General features: G+C 45.8%; 1 protein-coding gene across 3 annotated transcripts in view; it reads left to right on the plus strand.

Annotated features, from left to right (window-relative positions):
* The window catches only part of Etv5 (ETS variant transcription factor 5), a 63,169-nt gene that overhangs the window by 33,366 nt on the left and 11,493 nt on the right, over positions 1–18,310 (plus strand). For all 3 annotated transcript variants that reach the window (XM_057765630.1, XM_057765632.1, XM_057765631.1), the window contains 4 exons: positions 8,311–8,570; positions 10,781–10,840; positions 17,771–17,839; positions 17,951–18,120. In XM_057765630.1, coding sequence (XP_057621613.1) covers positions 8,311–8,570; positions 10,781–10,840; positions 17,771–17,839; positions 17,951–18,120 — 559 coding nt within the window. The remainder of the gene's footprint in view (positions 1–8,310; positions 8,571–10,780; positions 10,841–17,770; positions 17,840–17,950; positions 18,121–18,310) is intronic.

Genomic DNA, 18,310 nt, shown 5'->3' on the forward strand with positions numbered 1-18,310 from the left:
GGTCAGCATCTTTTGGAAGAGGACCGTCCCAACTGCTGAGAACAGCATCCTGCTGTGGGAGCTGTGTAATCCAGGCCTAAATAAAGCCTGGGTTGAGCTGTTTTCTCAAACCTGACTTCCTCTTGGAGTCCATCCCTGCAGCCCGCCCTTCACCATTGCCCTTCAGATCTTGTGTAGTTACAGGAGAGATTGTCTAGAGTCACGCGTGTGACCCGGCCTGGGGTGTAGACCTCAGTATCCTCACCACATGGCTGCCTAACAGCACGCTCACTTGGGGATGGAAACCAAGTGTCTGGGATTCTTTTGTTTTGTTTTGTTTTGTTTTGTTTTGTTTTGTTTTGAGACAGGGTTTCTCTGTGTATGTAGCTCTGGCTGTCCTGCAACTCATAGGGGTTCGCCTGCCTCTGCCTCCAGAGTACTGGAATCAAAGGCAAGGCACATAGTTCTATTTTGTTGTTTCTTGAATTGTTAATGAAACCTTCTTTGACAAACTGAAGACCTTTCTCCTGGCAGCTGACGGAGAGGGTGTTCTGACTCCTAAAGCTAGTTTCCAGCATTTCACGGCTTACTTTCTTTTTTTGTTGTTGTTCCCTTTGTCAAGCTAAAGAAAACTTCCTTCCACCCCTCATGAAAAGTTAATGGAGTCAGTGTTGAAATTTGTCAATGCCTTTAATAATGTACATTGCGCTGATTTATATGAAACGACCTTTGCATTATGAGACAAACCCAGTTGATCTTTCTTTTTTTACGTTTGTATTTCGGAGCTTTGTGGCGCAGCACGTGTGTGGAGGTCAGAGGTGAACTTGCGAAAGTCCGTTGGCTCCTTCCACTATGGGTTTTAAAGGATAACTCAAGTTGTCGGGCTTGGTACAAGCTCCTTGCAGGCTGAGTCCTCCCTGCTTGTCAGTCATATGCAGTTGCTGAACTTGGCTTCTCGTGTGTTTAGGGCCTCTGCATCTAATTTGTGATTGAGAATAAGGTGGTGTTTCATTCTCGCAGGGGCTCTGTTAGGCTTAGCACTGGAGCTGTGCTCGTCAAATGAGTTAGAGGATGCCTTTATATTTGGACTATTTCATGTAAAATCTGAATTATTATTTGAAATTGTTTCAAGATTTACTGGTAAACTTATTCTTGGCATTCTTGTTGTGGCTAGCACTTAAATTTTTTTATCTTTTAGAGTTTTGCTTTAAATTTCTATGTAGTTTAATCTGTTAAGTGTTTTCTGACCAGCAAACCTCTCCACCGACGCAGTAATCCAAATCAGACCAAACTAAAAGATGTCCAGGTTTAATGGATACAAACACTCTGGAGTGGCCCCCAGGAAAACATGGGGGGGGACCAGACCACCGGAGAGGGAAAAGGGGAGACCATGTGCTTATTCTCTGGGGGGAGGGGGCTGTTAAAATAGCCTGTCGGAGTGGTCTTGACCCTCTCTGGGGAGGGGTCACTGTTTGGCAGCTTTTTCGGGGGTGGAGTTTGGACTGAGGCAACTCCCAGGGGAGGGGGCTTTGACACGGAACTTTCCACCCCACATTCCAAAATGGATGCCAGGAGCTGGGGTGAAGCCCCCAGCTAAACATAATCTAATAAAAGCTTTAAGATACTTGCCCATTTATGTGTTTTAAAATTAATTAGCACAGAGTTGTCCATAATATCTTTTAAAAATCGGATTTTCTGTCTTTTTGACTTAGAATTTTTGAAGCCTTGACAGACCCTGCTGGCTTCTTGGCAGAAACATCTAACCTCACGAGTCAAGTACCGTCTGTCTGTCTGTCTTCTGTAAATGAGTCCCCAGTTACACGGCTGCCTCAGTTCTAATTCTTTTACACTAACCCTCCTCTAGATTTTTTTTGCCCAAATGGCTTTTAAACTCCTTAAGGAGCCTCTTTGATGCCCATCTTCTTTTTGAAGTAGATTGGTACTGCCAGGAGCAGACGTATCTCACTATAACAGTCCTAAGTTATTAAAACATTTAAATGTCATATTCTGTAGCCTTTGAAAGATATGAAGAATGCCTATCTAACTGAAATATATCTATGCTCATCTAGAAAATCTAACTAGCACGACTACAAGCTTTACTATTATTGATGATTATCCATTAGCAACCTATATTTTCTAATTGTACATTACATTTTTAAATGAACTACATAATCACAATACCTTAATCAAGATCAGAAATACATATACATATAACAAAATTGACCTTATAATCCATACCAATGTAAATTATTTATATCTATATCATAAGATACATCGCCTGAGTTGGGGAGTTTTGTCGTTTTAAGGGTTTGCTGTCACAGCTTTTAACTTTAAACCTTGTGCAACTTTATTCTTAGTTTCTAAAGCTGCATTTCTCTGGTGCGTTGGTCAGTGTGATTTGTATTTAGTTGTCACTAATAGGGTGTTGAAAGCAGTTGCAGGAACTGCTTAGGTGAGGCAGGAGAGAGAACTATGTTCAGAGTGCCTGCTGCTCTTGCCCAGGACCTGAGTGCAGGTCCCACATCAGGCTGCTTAGAATTGCCTGCAACTTCAATCCGGGGAATCTGATGCCCTCCTATGGCCTTCAAGGGCACAGACACACACACATAAAAATATTAAAATACATCTTTAAAAAACAAAAACTGAAGCCGGGTAGTGGTGGCACACGCCTTTAATCTCAGGAGGCAGAGGCAGGCGGATCTCTGTGAGTTCGAGGCCAGCCTGGTCTACAAGAGCTAGTTACACGACAGACTCCAAAACTATAGAGAAACTCGGGCGGGGGCGGGGGGCAACAGCAACAAAAACTTGTAGGCCTGTAGCTCTGGAGTTATGTAGACTGAGAGGCCTGGAGTTGAACCCCCATCCTGCTACTTGGCTGATTTTACTTGCCCCCCCCTTTTCTCAGATTTATGGGATGGGGGGTGGTTGTGGAGCCCCAAAGCTCATAGAGTCAGATCTCCTTCCACCGTGTGAGTCCCAGGGAACAAACTCAGATGGTCAGGCTTGGGAGATGTGTTTATTGCTGAGATAACCATCTCGCTGGCTTTTAAACTTTTTAAATGTTGCTGTGGGGCCCGCAAGATGTCACAACAGGTAAAAGTGCTACACAGCCTGACAACCTGAGCCTAGATCCCTGGAACTTACATGAAAGAAAGGTGGGAGGAGAGAAGTAGGTCATGATATTTGACCTCTGACCTCTGCTGCCATGAGCCTACCCAATCATACACACCCACGTAATAACAAATAATTTTTTAAAATATGACATTACTATAAATACTCTTTTAACAAGAGGATTCTTTCCTACAGTATGGATACCACAAACGTAGAGACTTCAGTTGCTGTATTTTTTACAGCTTTTGCATTGCGAAGTCTTTCTCCCTGTCCTTTGACTATTGGAGTTATGCCTGGGTGTGGGAACTCTTGCCCTTGCAGCTCGCCAAATCTGCCTCACTTTTCTTCTCAGGTGGGCATAAATGAGTCACACAAAACTAAAACCCAATGTTCTGTCCCTCAAAAGGGGATATGGTGGACAATTCATGGGCCTTACCTTGATCAGTATGTGTGGCCATCCCCTAACCCTATGAGGCCTTGGTATTTGCATAGCTTGGAATGTGTAGATTTTGGCTGGGAGTCTGAAGGTCGCGTGTATTGAGAACTTAGTGTGTCCTGCCCAATAACATGCATTATCTTACGTGATCCTTTACAACAGACCTTTGGGGCAGGTGTCCTGGTCATCCTTATTCCGCTGGTGAGAAGAAAACGAAGGCTCAGAGCAGTTACATAACTTGCCTGTAGTCACGCGGGGAGCCAGTGGTAGAGACTGGCTTTCAGCTCAGTTGTGACCTCACCGCCAGCCTCTCTCGCTTGCCTCTGCTGCTTCTCTGTTTTCCATCATGTTGTCTTAGCCATTACCAGTGAGGTTTAAGCGTGTGGCGCGGTTCTCGTGGAACCTTACCCATCATCTCGGGGGTGACATGACCTCTGAACCGCCCACATTTCACCTGCCAGTCATAGACACTCGATGCCCTGCATTGAAGCTGTACTTTTCCTCTTCCTTCTCTTGCCATTGTGTTTACTCTGTGTGCTGGCAGCTGAGACCAAAAAGGAAATGCAGAAAGAGAACCTAACAGTTTTCATAACGTAAACCAAATGTTGGTGGTGTGGGCGTGCTCTTGAGAGGGAAGGCGCTATATAAATCTGACAAATAAATAAATAATTTGGCCTTTAAATAAGCTGGCACTCAGAAGCTTTGCGCGGGAGTCTGTGTCCCTTTGCTCACCCAGTGTGCCCCCCGTGAGCTGCACTGGGATCACGGGTGGGGTGGGAGGAGGAGAGGCTGGTGTGATTGGGCTGCTCTCCTTTGGGGATGATCCCAGCAGCATCTTGGTTGGGACTGTTTTATGTGGACCACACGTTCTTAGATGCTTCAAAAAGATCGCTGGGGTGGGGGGGGGTGAGATTCAGATGAAGGCCAATGAGTAAAGTTCACAGGATGTGTTTTGAGGATGAGTACTGAATTACTTTATTAATCTCTGAGAATAGCAGTTACAGCTGCAAGCTCCGAGCCAATCTTTTTTCAGATATGTTGGTCTCGTGACCTGCCCCGGGCTTCCTTTTCCACCCCCCTTCTGGAAACATGCAGTGTGGATCAGCGCTGGTGAAAGACTGCCCTGTCTTTGAGATCTGTCCAGGCCTTGGCTTCGTAAATCCTAGAACTCAGCTAGGGGAGGGAACAGTTGCTGAATAGGGCCCATGGAAGCATCCTAAGGAGGCCATTCCAGGCCAGCTCTAGAGTTACATTCTGGAAGGCGAGAAGGTGAGGATAAGCGGAAACAGGACCGTTGGTCCCGCCAGCTGCCAAGGCTCTGGTTACAGACCTGAGTGGTGTGGGCCATCTTGGAGCCATCAGACGAACTGACTTGTGGCGGTCACCTCTGAAGGGGCAGGAGAAGAGAACCCGGGAGAGGCTGTTCCTGCTGCTGTTCTTCCCAGTGACAAAGGGTTTGGACAGCTAATAAGAATAAAGCCTCTGTGTGAAGGTGTCAGATTTTGGGAGTAAAGACAGTTGTTAGCTGCCCTCACACAGACGTACGTATGTGTAGGCAAAATACCAGTGCAAAATGAAATAAAAGTAAAATAAATTACATGAAAAAAGAATAAAGCCTCTGCAATATCTTTGTGCTATTTTGAAAGACCCCAGTTCAGGTTTTGAGCTGCTGATTGAGGCTGTATTTGAAATGTCTGCCCAAGCCTGAGTTGCATGCATATGTGTGCTCCTTTGGAGACTCTTAAATGACAGGAACTTTAGAACTCGGGTTTCTGCTGAAATAGTGCACCTGCACCCACTGAACCTTACAGTGGTGGGGTGTTGAGAGTGTTGGCTTTTCTGTCTGGGAAGGCAGAAGAACATACATGTGTAAGTTGCTCAGGGATCACATTCTAACGTGGTGGTTTTTATGGTGCTGCTTTCCGGCAGGGTTAGTAGGAACTCACCCAAGAGCAGTCCCGTGCTGTGCGTTGATCTTACTGATCTTGGGGCTTTATCTGTGCCCAGATCTCTAAGGTTAAGGGTTTAAGTCTTGATGCTCTAGAAATCTGTTAGCCACCTGTTGACACAGATTGATTCAAATCTAAGTCCAGTTGTTTGATTACATCTATTAACAAGAACCATGTCTTTTGTTTTCTTAATCTTAGCAATTCTGACTGGGGTAAGATGGAATCTTAAAATAGTTTATAAGCTTGCCTTTCTCTGGCTGAGGGTGGCCAACATTTTATATGTCTTTCTTAGCCGCGCATGTTCTTTTTCTAGCCTGTGATTTAATGGGATCTTTTGTTTTCTTGGTGTTTAGCTTTAGTGTTTAGTTCTTTGTATATTCTAGATACTAATCCTTTGTCAGAGGTAACCTAGCAAAGACGGACCCCCCCCCCCCATTTGATGGCCTCTTCCCTCATCAACAGCTTCCTGCAATACAGAAATTTGAATTTCATGGAGTCCCGATTGATGGATGGCTTTGGCTACTATTTAGGAAGTCCCTACCTAAGACTGTATTCCTGAAGTGTAGTCCCTACTTTTTTTTCTTCTAGAAGTTTCAGAGTTTTGGGTCTGACGTTGAGATCCATTTGAAGTTGACTTGTGTGCAGGGTGAGTGGCAAGGAGCTGCCTAGTTTGACCAGCACCGCTTTATCTGTTGAATACAACAGGAACGAGAACTTACTTTTGGGTCCATGATGTCAGCTTCTATTCTAGTGGCATGCTGTTTCTGCTTACGGGGTGTCTGACTTGAAATCAGCGGTGATGATAGCTCCCATAGTGTTTGCGTTGTTTAGGATTGTTTTGGCCGTTTGGGTTTTTATTGTTTCCCTATGAATTTTAAGATTTTTTTTCAATATCTGAAAATGTTTGAGTTGGAATTTTGATGGGGATCACTTTGAATCTTTAGATTGCTTTTGCTAGGATGGCCATTTTCACAATATTAACCCTACCAATCCATGTGCCTGGGAGGTCTCTCCATCTTCTGGTGACTTCTTTAGTTTCTTTCTTCAGAATTTTAAATTTTTCATTGTATAGGTCTTTCACTTCCTCGGTTAGTCTGATCCCAAGGTAATTTTTGTTTTTAGTCAAAAAAAATGTTTATTATATTTATTTATTGCTGTGTGAGTGTGTACACCACACAGCATGTGTGTGGCCAGAGAACAGTTTATAGGAATTGGTTCTCTTCTTGTACCATGTGGGTCTTGGACCAAATCCTTGTGGCAAGTGCCACTCCCATTGAAACATCTCACTAGCCAACTTGGTCTTTTTTCTCCTCCTCTCCTCCCTTCCCCTCCCCTCCCTCTTTCCTCTGTGTACAGGATAGAGGCCAGAAGAGGGTATCCAATCTTCTGGAGCTGGAGTAGGAGCAGTTGAGGATTGCCCAGTAGGGTTCAGAAACTGATTGGAGTCCTCTGGAATAGGAGCGAGTGCTCCAAGCCCTCTCTCTGGCCCCCTTTTATGATCGCTAATAAACTTTTTATTTATGGCCTTTACTATTTCGTGACTGATTTTCCTGTCTGCCTCACGCACTCAGTGACTTACCCACTCTTCTGCTGTAAAGAGACACCATGACCAAGGCAACTCTTAACAAAGTGAGGTGTTTAATTGGGGCCTTGCTTACAATGTCAGAGTTTATTATCATCGTGGCTGGGAGCATGGCGGCAGGCAAGTGTGGTGCTGGCAGAGGAGCGGAGCAGAGAGCTTCATCCTGATCTATGGGAAAGAGACTCTGGGCTTAGCTGGGCTTTGGAGACCTCAGAGCCCACCCCCAAGTGGTACACACTTCCAACAAGGCCTCACCTCCTGATCCTTGTAAGCCTTCAAGTACTGCTACTCCCTAGTGACTAAGCATTCAAATAAATGCGCCTGTGGGGGCCATTCTCATTCAAACCACCACGCTGAGATGGAGTTAGCTTTTGAAAGACCTGGTGGTACTCACCTGTAATCCTAGCATTCAGAAGGCTGGAGCTGGAGGATCTGTGAGTCCTGAGACTCACAAATAAACAGATAAAATGAAAGGAAGAGCCCTGTCAACATGCTGTGTTCCCAGTTTTACTCTTGATTTTGTTTCTGGCATTTTCTGGCTATCACAGGTGACTTTTTTCACTTCCCGCTTTTGTGTTTTACTTTTGATTTCATGTCCATGTTTATCTTGATGGTTTCTGATGTTAGCATAACTTCTCTCACCCCTGTATTGTGTAAGTCCTCATGTATATTTACTTCATAGTACGAAATCTTTTAGCCATACGATGCTGTAGACTTAGTATAAAATGGAACCTAACTTTCCTTACAAATTTGAAATGCCTAATTTAACAGGTAATAAAAGTATATTTTGCAATATTCTTGACAGTTCTTGATTTTTTTTTAAAAAAAAATTCGGTTTCTTTGATCTACCAGTTGACTTTTCATTTCTTATTGTAATTATGGCAGTTTTATGGTGTGTACCCGTACCAAGTAGGTCATTAGTTCTTTTCAAAATTTGTGGGCCAGCGAGATGGCTCAGCCATTAAAGGTACATGTTATATACGCTCAGCATGCCCTGGGTTCCGGCTTCAGACCCTATGTAAATGCAGAAAGAGAGAATGACTCCACAGAGTGATCCCTGATCACGTGTGTCACAGCACATGTACCCACCCACCCGTGTCCATATACATACACACATTAATAATGGAACAACATACTTTCTTAACTTAGACATTAATTCATCTTTTTAAACCAGATATGTGGCCAATCCCCAATGCTGAATCATAGTAAGTATTCATTTTGTATTAAACAATATAACTCTTTCCTTCTTCCAGATTTCAGCGACAGCTGTCTGAACCCTGCCACCCCTTCCCTCCTCAGTCAGGAGTTCCTGGAGATAATCGCCCCAGCTACCACCGACAGATGTCGGAGCCTATTGTCCCCGCTGCTCCCCCACCCCTTCAGGGATTCAAGCAGGAATACCATGACCCACTCTATGAACATGGGGTCCCTGGGATGCCTGGTCCTCCAGCACATGGGTTCCAGTCACCAATGGGAATCAAGCAGGAACCCCGAGATTACTGCGCCGATTCAGGTTAGCATAAACTCATTGTATTGGCTTCTATATTCTCAAATTCATCTGTCTGATCAGTATTGAGTCCGTTGTCTGTGATGCTTTAAGTAATCATTGTTTAAGAGTTGTCTTCAGGTGTTGGTGTGCAACTCAGTATATAGAATACAATATCCTGAGTTCCATGCCCAGCACTACCAAAAACAAGCAAACAAAAAAAACTGCCCTCAAAGAATTTAATGAATTAATTGCTGATATTCAGAAGGGTATATAATATACCTCTGAGTCAAAGCTGAGGATTGCTTGGACTCACACTTGGGTGATGCCCTACCCTTAATGGCACTGGACACAAGGAATACGATTTGTGTTTTCATATATTGTGGCATTGTTGTCAGTACAGCCGACCCAGGTAGAGCTGTGACCTGTGAGGGTCACTGCTGCTTGTCTAGGAGCTTCAGCATATGAAGAGGCTGTTTGATCTCTCTTCTCTGTGTCTTGTGGGCCAGACCCATTGGGACCCCAGAGGAAAGCACTCCTTGAACCTTGCAGACTGGAGGTATAAAAACACGTTTGCCCCCCTTTGCTGAAGCGTTCCCAGTCTTTCCTGGCTGTTAGGTGCTTCTGCCTTTCACTGTGGACTTTCGTTAAGCCCCTTTGGAAGGTTGGAGCAATCTGAAGCTGAATGGCCCTTGTGGGTGGAGTGGGGTATAGAATTGGCTCTTGGTCTCTGAGAGAACACATAGATTGCACCATTTGGGTAGAAACTCATTTGGGGGAATCGAGAAGGTAGGGTAAGGGAGAAACTTACCACATAATGATGGAAAAATAGCTGCTGGTGAAAGTCATGATGGTAACATTTATCCTTTTGGGTTAGCATTGACACACATTTATTTTTATAATATTTATTATATAATAAATGTTACATATATATTATATATATATAATATATATATAATTTCAAGCTTAGTTCAGTTTAGTATCAGTGTATGTGAGTTCCTCCAAAGACCAGAAGCGTCAGATCCTTTGGAGCTAGAGTTGTAGGTGACTGTGAGGCTGATGTAGATGCTGGAGTTGAAGCTCAGGTCCTCTGGAAGAGAAGTATGTGCTCCTGACCATTGAGCCATCTCTCCAGTGCCCCCGTCCCTCCATTGACAAATTTTTATCTGTCTCCATCAATTTTTGGTCTCATCCCATTCCCTTGAAGAAAAGCAAGCATCACATTGGAAGCCTCGTCCCAGTGCTCCCCCGGGTCACTCTCTTCTCATGGGACTTGAAGAAGAGATCGCTTGAGTGTGGTTTAGTTTTCAGCATAGCAGATCCAGCATGGAGAAAACATGCTTGCCAAACTACAGTACCCACCCTGCCAGTTCTCATCCTGGCTTCGATGCTTTAGTTCCACTAATCCCTTCGGCCTTAAATACCCTCATCTCTGGCAGCAGAATTGGCTGTGAGCATCAGTGGCCAAAGGAGCAGACTGGGAAAGGTCTAAAGCGATCCTCTTCCCCCACCCCATCCTAAAGCCCCTTTGAAAGCTGGCTTCTCGTGTTACCATTAGCTTTCTGGCCAGATGAGTTGTTAGCCGGTTTCTGAAATGCGTGAGATGAGGACAAAGTTTCTCTCTTCTTTCTCCTGTGAGTCCTGATGAGGCAGTCTTGCTTGCAGGTGTTGGGTTCTAGTGTTTACCATATTGTTTGTTAGCATGGTACCCTTCCACAGAACAAGGCCCCAAAGACTTGCCCTTTGTCCTAGGTTGGTTCTTAGTTGCTGTAATAAAACATTCATGAAAAGCAACTTGGTAGTGCAGGGAGCGGTGTTGAGGGTTAGGTATTCGGCTTAGGGATTACATAGCCCATCACCATTGAGGGATGCCAAAGCCAGAACTGCAGTAGAGGCCACAGGAATGCTGCTTACTGGATTGGTTTTTTTTCTTCATGGCTTCCTTAGCTTGCTTTCTTACACACTTCCAGGATGTTCTGTCTCGGATATGCACTTCCCACAATGGGTCAGGCCCTCCCGTATCAATCATTAATCAATAAAATGCCCCACAGGCCAATCTGACAGAGACAGTTGCTCACTGGAGGCTCCTCTTCCCAAGTACCTCTAATTTGGGTCAAGTTGGCAAGAGATAAAGAGCATGGCCCTGGAACGTGGGTTTAAGGGCTTTGCTGCCCGGCGTATCGTCTGCTGTTCTGTAGAGACAGTGAAGAATGTGTGCATCTGTGCTTCCCTTTCAGAAGTGCCTAACTGCCAGTCATCCTACATGAGAGGAGGGTATTTCTCCAGCAACCATGACGGTAAGGAGCTCGCTTTTGCCCTTTTACAGTTAATTTGTTTGGGGGCAGGGGCCATATGTGCCACCACACACGGGGAAGTTGGAGGATTTCCTCTTCCTCCTCTTCTTTTTTTCTCCTTTAGTTTTTTTTGGTAATGCATATGCTTAACTTAGAATTATTCTGTTTCCAAACTGAGCTCTGAGGTCAGTGGTTAGGCCTTCCGCAGCTCATGCGTCTGAGAGCTTCGTGATAGGAATCGGCAGTTACTGTGAGCCAGCTGCCTAAGCACGGAGACTGTAATCGTTGTGAATGGCAGTGGCCCTCACTGTGCACAGTTCCTAGGACAACACGAAGAAAAGGGGAACTTGGTTTCTCTGTTTCCAGCTATGTCAGCCTAAACTGGCCCTTAGGTCTCAGGTCAGGAGGTTTTACATGGGTCCAAGGACATCTTGGGAAAGAATTGTAGGGCGCGTTTCCGCTTTTCCCTTAGTTTGGGTGGGTAGCACATCATCGGAATGGTGATGTAATAGATGATTTTGTTGAAAGGGAAGTCACAGCTCTTCAGGCCTTGAGAGGGCTAGAGAGAGAGAGCTGGCTGCTCGCAGGAAAGGATGGCAATAAATAGGACAGTTGCGAAGACTCTGCAGGGGTCTGCTCTGTACAAAACACATCAGGGCGTAGCAGAGGTGTTTTTCATTGGATAAACTAAGGACAGCTAGGAGGGGAAAAAAGAAGTGATTTGCCGACAAGCATGAATTAATGCCTTGATGTTTATTGAATAAATGCACATTAAGGTTTAGCCAGTCTAGCCAGTTAGTGAGCTCTGGCTTTAGTTTGAGGCCTTGTCTCCAGAAAATGAGGTGAAGGTGATAGATGATGTCTGACATTGACCTCTGACCTCCAGACGTAAGATTTCAAACAACCACGTACACAAAGGATGAGCGCTGGATGCTGTCTGTTCAGGTTCTAGTCCACAGTCCCTTTAGAACTGACTAACTGGTCTGAGATACTTTTAATTAGGAGCAAGAGTGGTGGGCAGAGCTGGATCTGTGACCTTATCTTTTATAACACCAAGCTAATTGGACTAACAGTAATACAAAGCAGTCAAGATGCTGGGCGGGGGTGTAGCCTGGCTGGTAGAGGGCCACCTACCAATCAAGAAGGCTCTCTTTGAGCTTGTGAGCACAGCACATAGCCAGGCTCGGAGGCACATATCTATAATCTTAGCACTCAGGAGGAGGTGGAGGCTGGAGGATCAGAAGTTCAAGGTCATCCTTGGCAAACACAGAGTAAGGGTTAGCAAAGGTGACTCAGCGGTCAGAGGTGCTGCCAAGCCTCCCGACGTGAGTTTGATTCAGGATCCACGTGGTGGAAGAAGTGATTCTGGAAAATTGTCCTCTGGCCTTCAGTATGGCGCACAGTGTGCCCTCTAATGTCATGCATAGAGTTTTTAGAAGATGCATAGATATCCTGTAGCACGTAGCCTCAAGGAAATGATCAGAAAGGAGCTGGAATCCGAGCGGTTCTAGAGAACCTTCCTTTGCTTTTCTGCTACTTTTGTTCACAGTACAAACCTTCATAGCTTATCCTTTCCGTCAGCAATAAATATGGATTACACATGGTTTAGAGAACATAGACAGACACAAATATAAAATTCAGATTTCGCTGTCCACAGGAAGTCATGAACTTGCTTTTCTGTGCATACATCTATACAGAATGTACAGATCATGCCAGGATTCCTTTTATCGAGTCTTCTAGTGGGAGTCATTCTTGCATGACAGCGGTTTACTTGCATGCAAGCCATTTGATCATCTCACAGTCCTGTAAGATGGATGTTGTTAGCTGTTGAAACTCCACAAGATTCACTCTAAATGATATGCTTGGAAGGTGGTAGACCCCAAATTCTGAGACAAGCCCCTCAGGGCCCAGAACCCAGCCTTCATCTCACTCCACATCTGTCCAGTGAAATCACCCAGATCCAGTATCTCTCAGCAGCCTCTTCCATGGTGGCTGCATAGTGCGTACTGTGTGAAGGGTGCATTTGGCTATGACCTTCTTGTTAAATTTTAAATATTCACAGATACCTCAGCAAAATAATTATAAATGAACATTCATCTAATTCATTTAATTAAATCTTTCCATGTTTCTTTGATTACTTCTTGAAGCTAAATTCCTGACCTTTCTGGTTTAAAGGGCCAAGACATTTTTGAGATGTCTACTGCCAGGTTTCATGAAGACCAGAATTTGTTGTCTGTTTCCAGTGTGTAGTTGCCAGATTTTAAGTCTTAGGACTTGTTTGAAGAAGTAATTGGATGGGAATTGGAGGGGGGGGGGCACAGTGTGGGGGGAGGAGGATAATTGAGCTGTCAGAGCTGCAAGGACCATTTGCAGAATGCATAGCTCCTGCATCAATGGATGGCAATGGCAGATCAGTCCATTCATGTGATGGGAAGGAGCCCTGTGGGGCGGAGAAGAAATTTCCAAGCTGAAAGGCCCGAGAGGTCTACACTGGGCTAGAAGTTACTCTTCTTGGCAGCGTGGTGGAGTGAGGACCTCCTTTCCAAGCGTGGAGATAGGGAAGTACTTTTCCATAGAGTGGATCTCCTGAAGTATGTTTCATTTCTGTCAAACACATCCATCCACATTAGAACTCTGTCTCCCCCACACTGGTGGCACCAGCTTCCCTTAGAGCTTGGATAGACAAATTCCCAAGAGCCCCTGTCTTAGTTAGGGTTCCTGTTGCTGTGGCCAAACACACTGGCCAAAAAGCAAGTTGGGGAGGAAAGGGTTTATTTCATTTGGCTCAGACTTCTTCCACATTGCTATTCATCACTGAAGGAAGTCGGGGCAGGATCCCGGAGGCAGGAGGCAATGCAGAGGCCATGGAGGGGAATGCTTACTGGCTTGCTTCCTATACCTTGCTCTGGGTATAGGAAGCAAGGATCACCAGCCCGGGCATAGCCACCACCCACCATGGCCTGGGCCCTTCTCTGTGGATCACTGATTGAGAAGATGCCTTACAACTTGATCTCGTGGAGGGATCTCCTCTACTGAAGCTTCTTCCTCTCTGATGACTCTAGCTTGTGTCAAGTTGACGTACAAAACCACCTAGTGTAGCTATTGAGTCAAAGGCTCCAACATGGAGCCCAGAAGTCTCTCTTTTCAGTTTTGAAACCCACACTCAACCTCAACTGTACCTTAGCCTCACCTGAGGGGGCTTTTAAATTAAAGTTTTGAAGTAAGGCTTTATTCTAAGTGATGAGACCCCCAAATTCCAGGGTGAGATCCCATGTACCTGAGACTTTGACCACCCGCCTGTGGCATTTTAGATACTCCGAAAGCATTGGTTGTTTCTTACAAGTGACTGGTTGAAGCTGGGCTGTGGTGGTGCACACCTCTAAGCCCAGCATACAGGAGACAGAGGCAGGCAGAACTCAGTGAGTTCGAGGCCAGCCTGGTCTACAGAGTGAGTCCATTTCAGCCAGGGCTACGCAGAAAAATCCTGTCTGGAAAACAAAAACAAACAAAAGCAAGTGACCAGTTGACTAGGGGCTTCCCCCAGGCTAAGCAAGACCAGGGCCTCTTCCCTGCTGTGTGCCTTGGGGCCAGCAGGCTGTCTACTGGCCCCCTGGCTGTGTAGACACAGCTGTGTAGGCTGCTTCCAGATCCCTCCCTGTTCCTGTCGAGGCGGTTGATGTCTGTACCAAGCACATGCGGAGAGAGCAGGGACGAGAGGGAGGCACACAGTTTGTATAATTACAACATTTAGCAAAGAGCATGCTCTCAAGGGAAATATTTTTAGTAAGATTTCGGGTTGCTTACTACACACACAACCATCTTGTGAAGCCACCTCCACCCTCCGCCCTCCAACCTATTCCTTTGCCCAGCTGACCGCACACATTGAGGGGGGAAAAAAGTAAATTTGAAAAAAGCCAGTGTTTTTAAACTGCTCTAAATTATCTTGGCCCAGTTTGTCTCTCCTTCCTTCGCTGTCCTGACCACAGATGCCTAGGAAACAGTTAATCAAAACAAGCGCTTCTGATTGGCATCTCTGATTGCTACGATAGCCGGCCTGCCTCGGGTACTCACCTGGCATCCTTGTGTGATATTGCGAGTCTTTCATTTCCACTTCGCCCTTCAAGCAGGCTCTTCCTTCCTGCGCCTTTATTTGGGTGATTAGATGGTTCTGGCCACAACCGAAATAACTGCAGATGTGAGCTCAGCTGACTTTATTGCTCAGACCAGAAACCTCTTCCAGGTGTGCTAGAGGACCTCGTGTGGCAATAACTAGAAACCACAGAATGTTCCCGAATGATGTTCCTTATAAGTTTTTGAAAACCAACAAGACTTTAGTGTCTGGTGGGGTTGTGGATGCGTTCTCTTTCCCTCAGAGGACAGCACTGAGAACAGCAGGGCACGTGTGACAGGTGTGACGGGCGTGTAAGCCGGAAAGCAGTTCACTGCCGATGGCTTTATAATGAGACCATTTAAACAGCACTAGGGTAGCAAAACACATATGGAAGGTGGGAAATATATCACCTCCTGGCAGCTGAGGGCAAAGGCATGACGCACGGAATTGTCCTGCTGATAGCGTCAAGTACACCAGCTTGTCATAAAATTCAGTTTGCCAGGTGTTAGGCACTTGGGAGGTCATGCACAGCTATGTGGCTACACGAGACCCTGTCTACCTTCCTTGCTTAAACTGTCAGAAGCTCTTGTGGTACCTCGAATATTGCTTGAACACTTACTGTGTGCAAGGTGCCGTGAGAACACCTAGGACCCTTGCCTAAGATAGGACCCTTAGACTTGAGAGTTTTTGACTCCGTGCCAGGGGATGTCAGGATTAAAGTTACCATGCTGTCTTTTAGGGTCGCTTGGTTGGTTGTTCGTTTTTGAGGCAATCTCATTGCTAATCCTGTAGCCTAGGCTGAATGGGACTCAAAGGGATCCACCTACCTCTGCCTTCAGAGCGCTGGGGTGGAAGGCTCGGCCTTCCACACCTGACACGGGATCATTCAGACTCTCAACAGTGCTTGTCACAGTCTGCCACTGCGTTTGTTTCTCTTCAGGTGTCATTAGTTTCACGCTTGCGGACCAGAAGCTATGCTTACACTCTGTTGAGAAGATAGCGCAGGAAACTCACTAAGTCATTAAATCCTCCTAACGGTACCAGCAGGGAAACTTGAACACAGTGAAACTGATTTATTCGAAGTCACACAACTAAGCGGGGCCAACCTGTCTCGTTCTAGAGCCTGCACTCTTTAACCCCTATGCTATACTATGTCATTTATTTCCTGTTCTTTTGTTACCTGCTTCCTGCTTTAATCTGATAGACATTATAAACCTAATAGAATAAGGTACGTGACTGTGTTCTTAGTACCTGCTCACATCAGCATGGTATGTGGCCTAAATTTTTAGTGAAGTCAATCAGTGGGGGATAAGCCAATAAAATACACTTCTTTTTTAAATTTTGAGTGTTTGTGGGTGTTTTGCCAGCTTATGGCTGTACCATGTGCATGGCATACAAGAAGAAGCCAGAAGAGAGCGGTGGATTTCCCTACAACTAGAGCTAAAGATGGTTGTGAGCCGCCATGTGTATGCTGGGAATCAAACCTAGGTCCTCTGGTGTAGTCGCCAGTGCTTGTAACCACTGAGCCATTTCTCCAGCCCCTATGTGGTGCTGTTAAACCATCAAAAAATCATGCCCGAGGCTAAAGACAGAAAGATGAAAGCCCACAAAGATCAAAACAATCTGTTACACGTTTCACTGTTTTTAAGATGGTGCCAGGCCTGCCAAGGCGTTTCTTCGCCTGATCCGAAGAAGCCAAGGATAACAGGAAAGGGATTACATCTGGGCTCCCTCACCTGTGGGGTTTTCATGTTACAGAGAGTCCCCTCTTTGTCCCCTCTGCATGCCTAGGGCACACAGACTAAATCTTGAGCCAGGTGAATCAACCAGGGACTAAGCCAGAGACGAACCTAGAGTTGAAGGACTGTACACCAAATCTAATACCTTTCAGGCAGAGAGCATAGGAGTCGTTAGCTGTCATGGATGTGAACCACACATCTTGTTGCAGTGTGGGAGGCAGGCTACCTGGTGGTCCAGACTGCACGCAGGCCAGCGTGTGTATGTGGAGGGTGTGTGGCCATCCTTTCCCATGGCCCCTTCACTTTGTGCCTCGACTATTTCATTCTTGATATTTTTCTTCAGACTGCACAGTTTCCATTTCTTGACCCTTCCTTTCTTTGTCAACTCTACCACAAGGAAGACTTTGATTTCTTCTGCTGTGTCTGAGGACAGCGATCCGCACTTGTTTTAAGTTATGCTGTTCTTCGGTCTCCTGCAGGCCTGTATCTTTACCCATCTTCTTTCCCTTCTCTATTTTGCTGTAGCCCGTAAGGTGTATGGATGGCTTGGGCAAGCTTGCTGGGAAGATTGAGCTACTATTAGCTGAAAGGAAAATGATAACACTATAGACAAATAAAGCAAAGCTAACCAGGGTGACCAGCGTAGACAGGTTAGTCATAGCAACACTGGCCCCTCCAAACTTCATAAGATCTGAGGGAAGCTACGTGACTTAGCAGCCTGAGCCCTGATAGCTCGAACTGAGGCCAGGGAAGTGACATCAGAACTTGAATGCTTGAGTCCTTTGGAAGTCTCTGGAAATTCCATCTGGCATAGGTACTACAGGAGAACTTAGGAACACAAAAGGAAAGGATGTGCATCAGTGAGAGAATTCGGTCCCAGAATCTTTGTACAAGGTAGGAGAGGAGAACCAACCCCAGAGAGTTACCCTCTGACCTCCGCATGCCCCCCCCCCACCGTGCACACAAATGATGATAATAATGTTTCTAGGTTATGTTAAAGAATCCCACTTTAGTCCTTAACGCCATAGTTTTTCATACAGCACAGGATGTTAAGCAGTTTGGTCTCTCTCCTTAAACTTTCAGGATTCACGTATGAAAAGGACCCCAGGCTATACTTCGATGACACCTGCGTGGTGCCCGAGAGACTGGAAGGTAAGACGCCTGTCCACAACTTGGTGCCGCCACTGGAAACCACTGCTTTCTGTGCACATCCCTGAGAAGCTCCAACCCCAATTATAACATATGGACCCCTGTCCCCTGCAGGCAAGGTCAAGCAAGAGCCCACCCTGTATCGAGAGGGGCCCCCTTACCAGAGGCGAGGCTCTCTTCAGCTGTGGCAGTTCCTTGTCACCCTTCTTGATGACCCAGCCAATGCCCACTTCATCGCCTGGACTGGCCGAGGCATGGAATTTAAGCTGATAGAACCGGAAGAGGTAAGTCTTGGCGTCTTCCTTTTTATTTCTGCTGCCTCAATGAAACAGCGTGGAGTTTGTTTAGACTCGACACTACAGAGGGCTAGACTCTGCCGTGGCGGGGAGGCAGGACAGCGGGGAGCATGGTGGCAGGAGAAAGCAGCTGAGCACTCCCAGCTCAGGTATTAACATGAAGCAAAGAGAGCAAGCA

The sequence above is a fragment of the Chionomys nivalis genome, chromosome 3 (genome assembly GCF_950005125.1).
Source record: "Chionomys nivalis chromosome 3, mChiNiv1.1, whole genome shotgun sequence".
In the NCBI taxonomy this organism is placed as follows: domain Eukaryota; kingdom Metazoa; phylum Chordata; class Mammalia; order Rodentia; family Cricetidae; genus Chionomys; species Chionomys nivalis.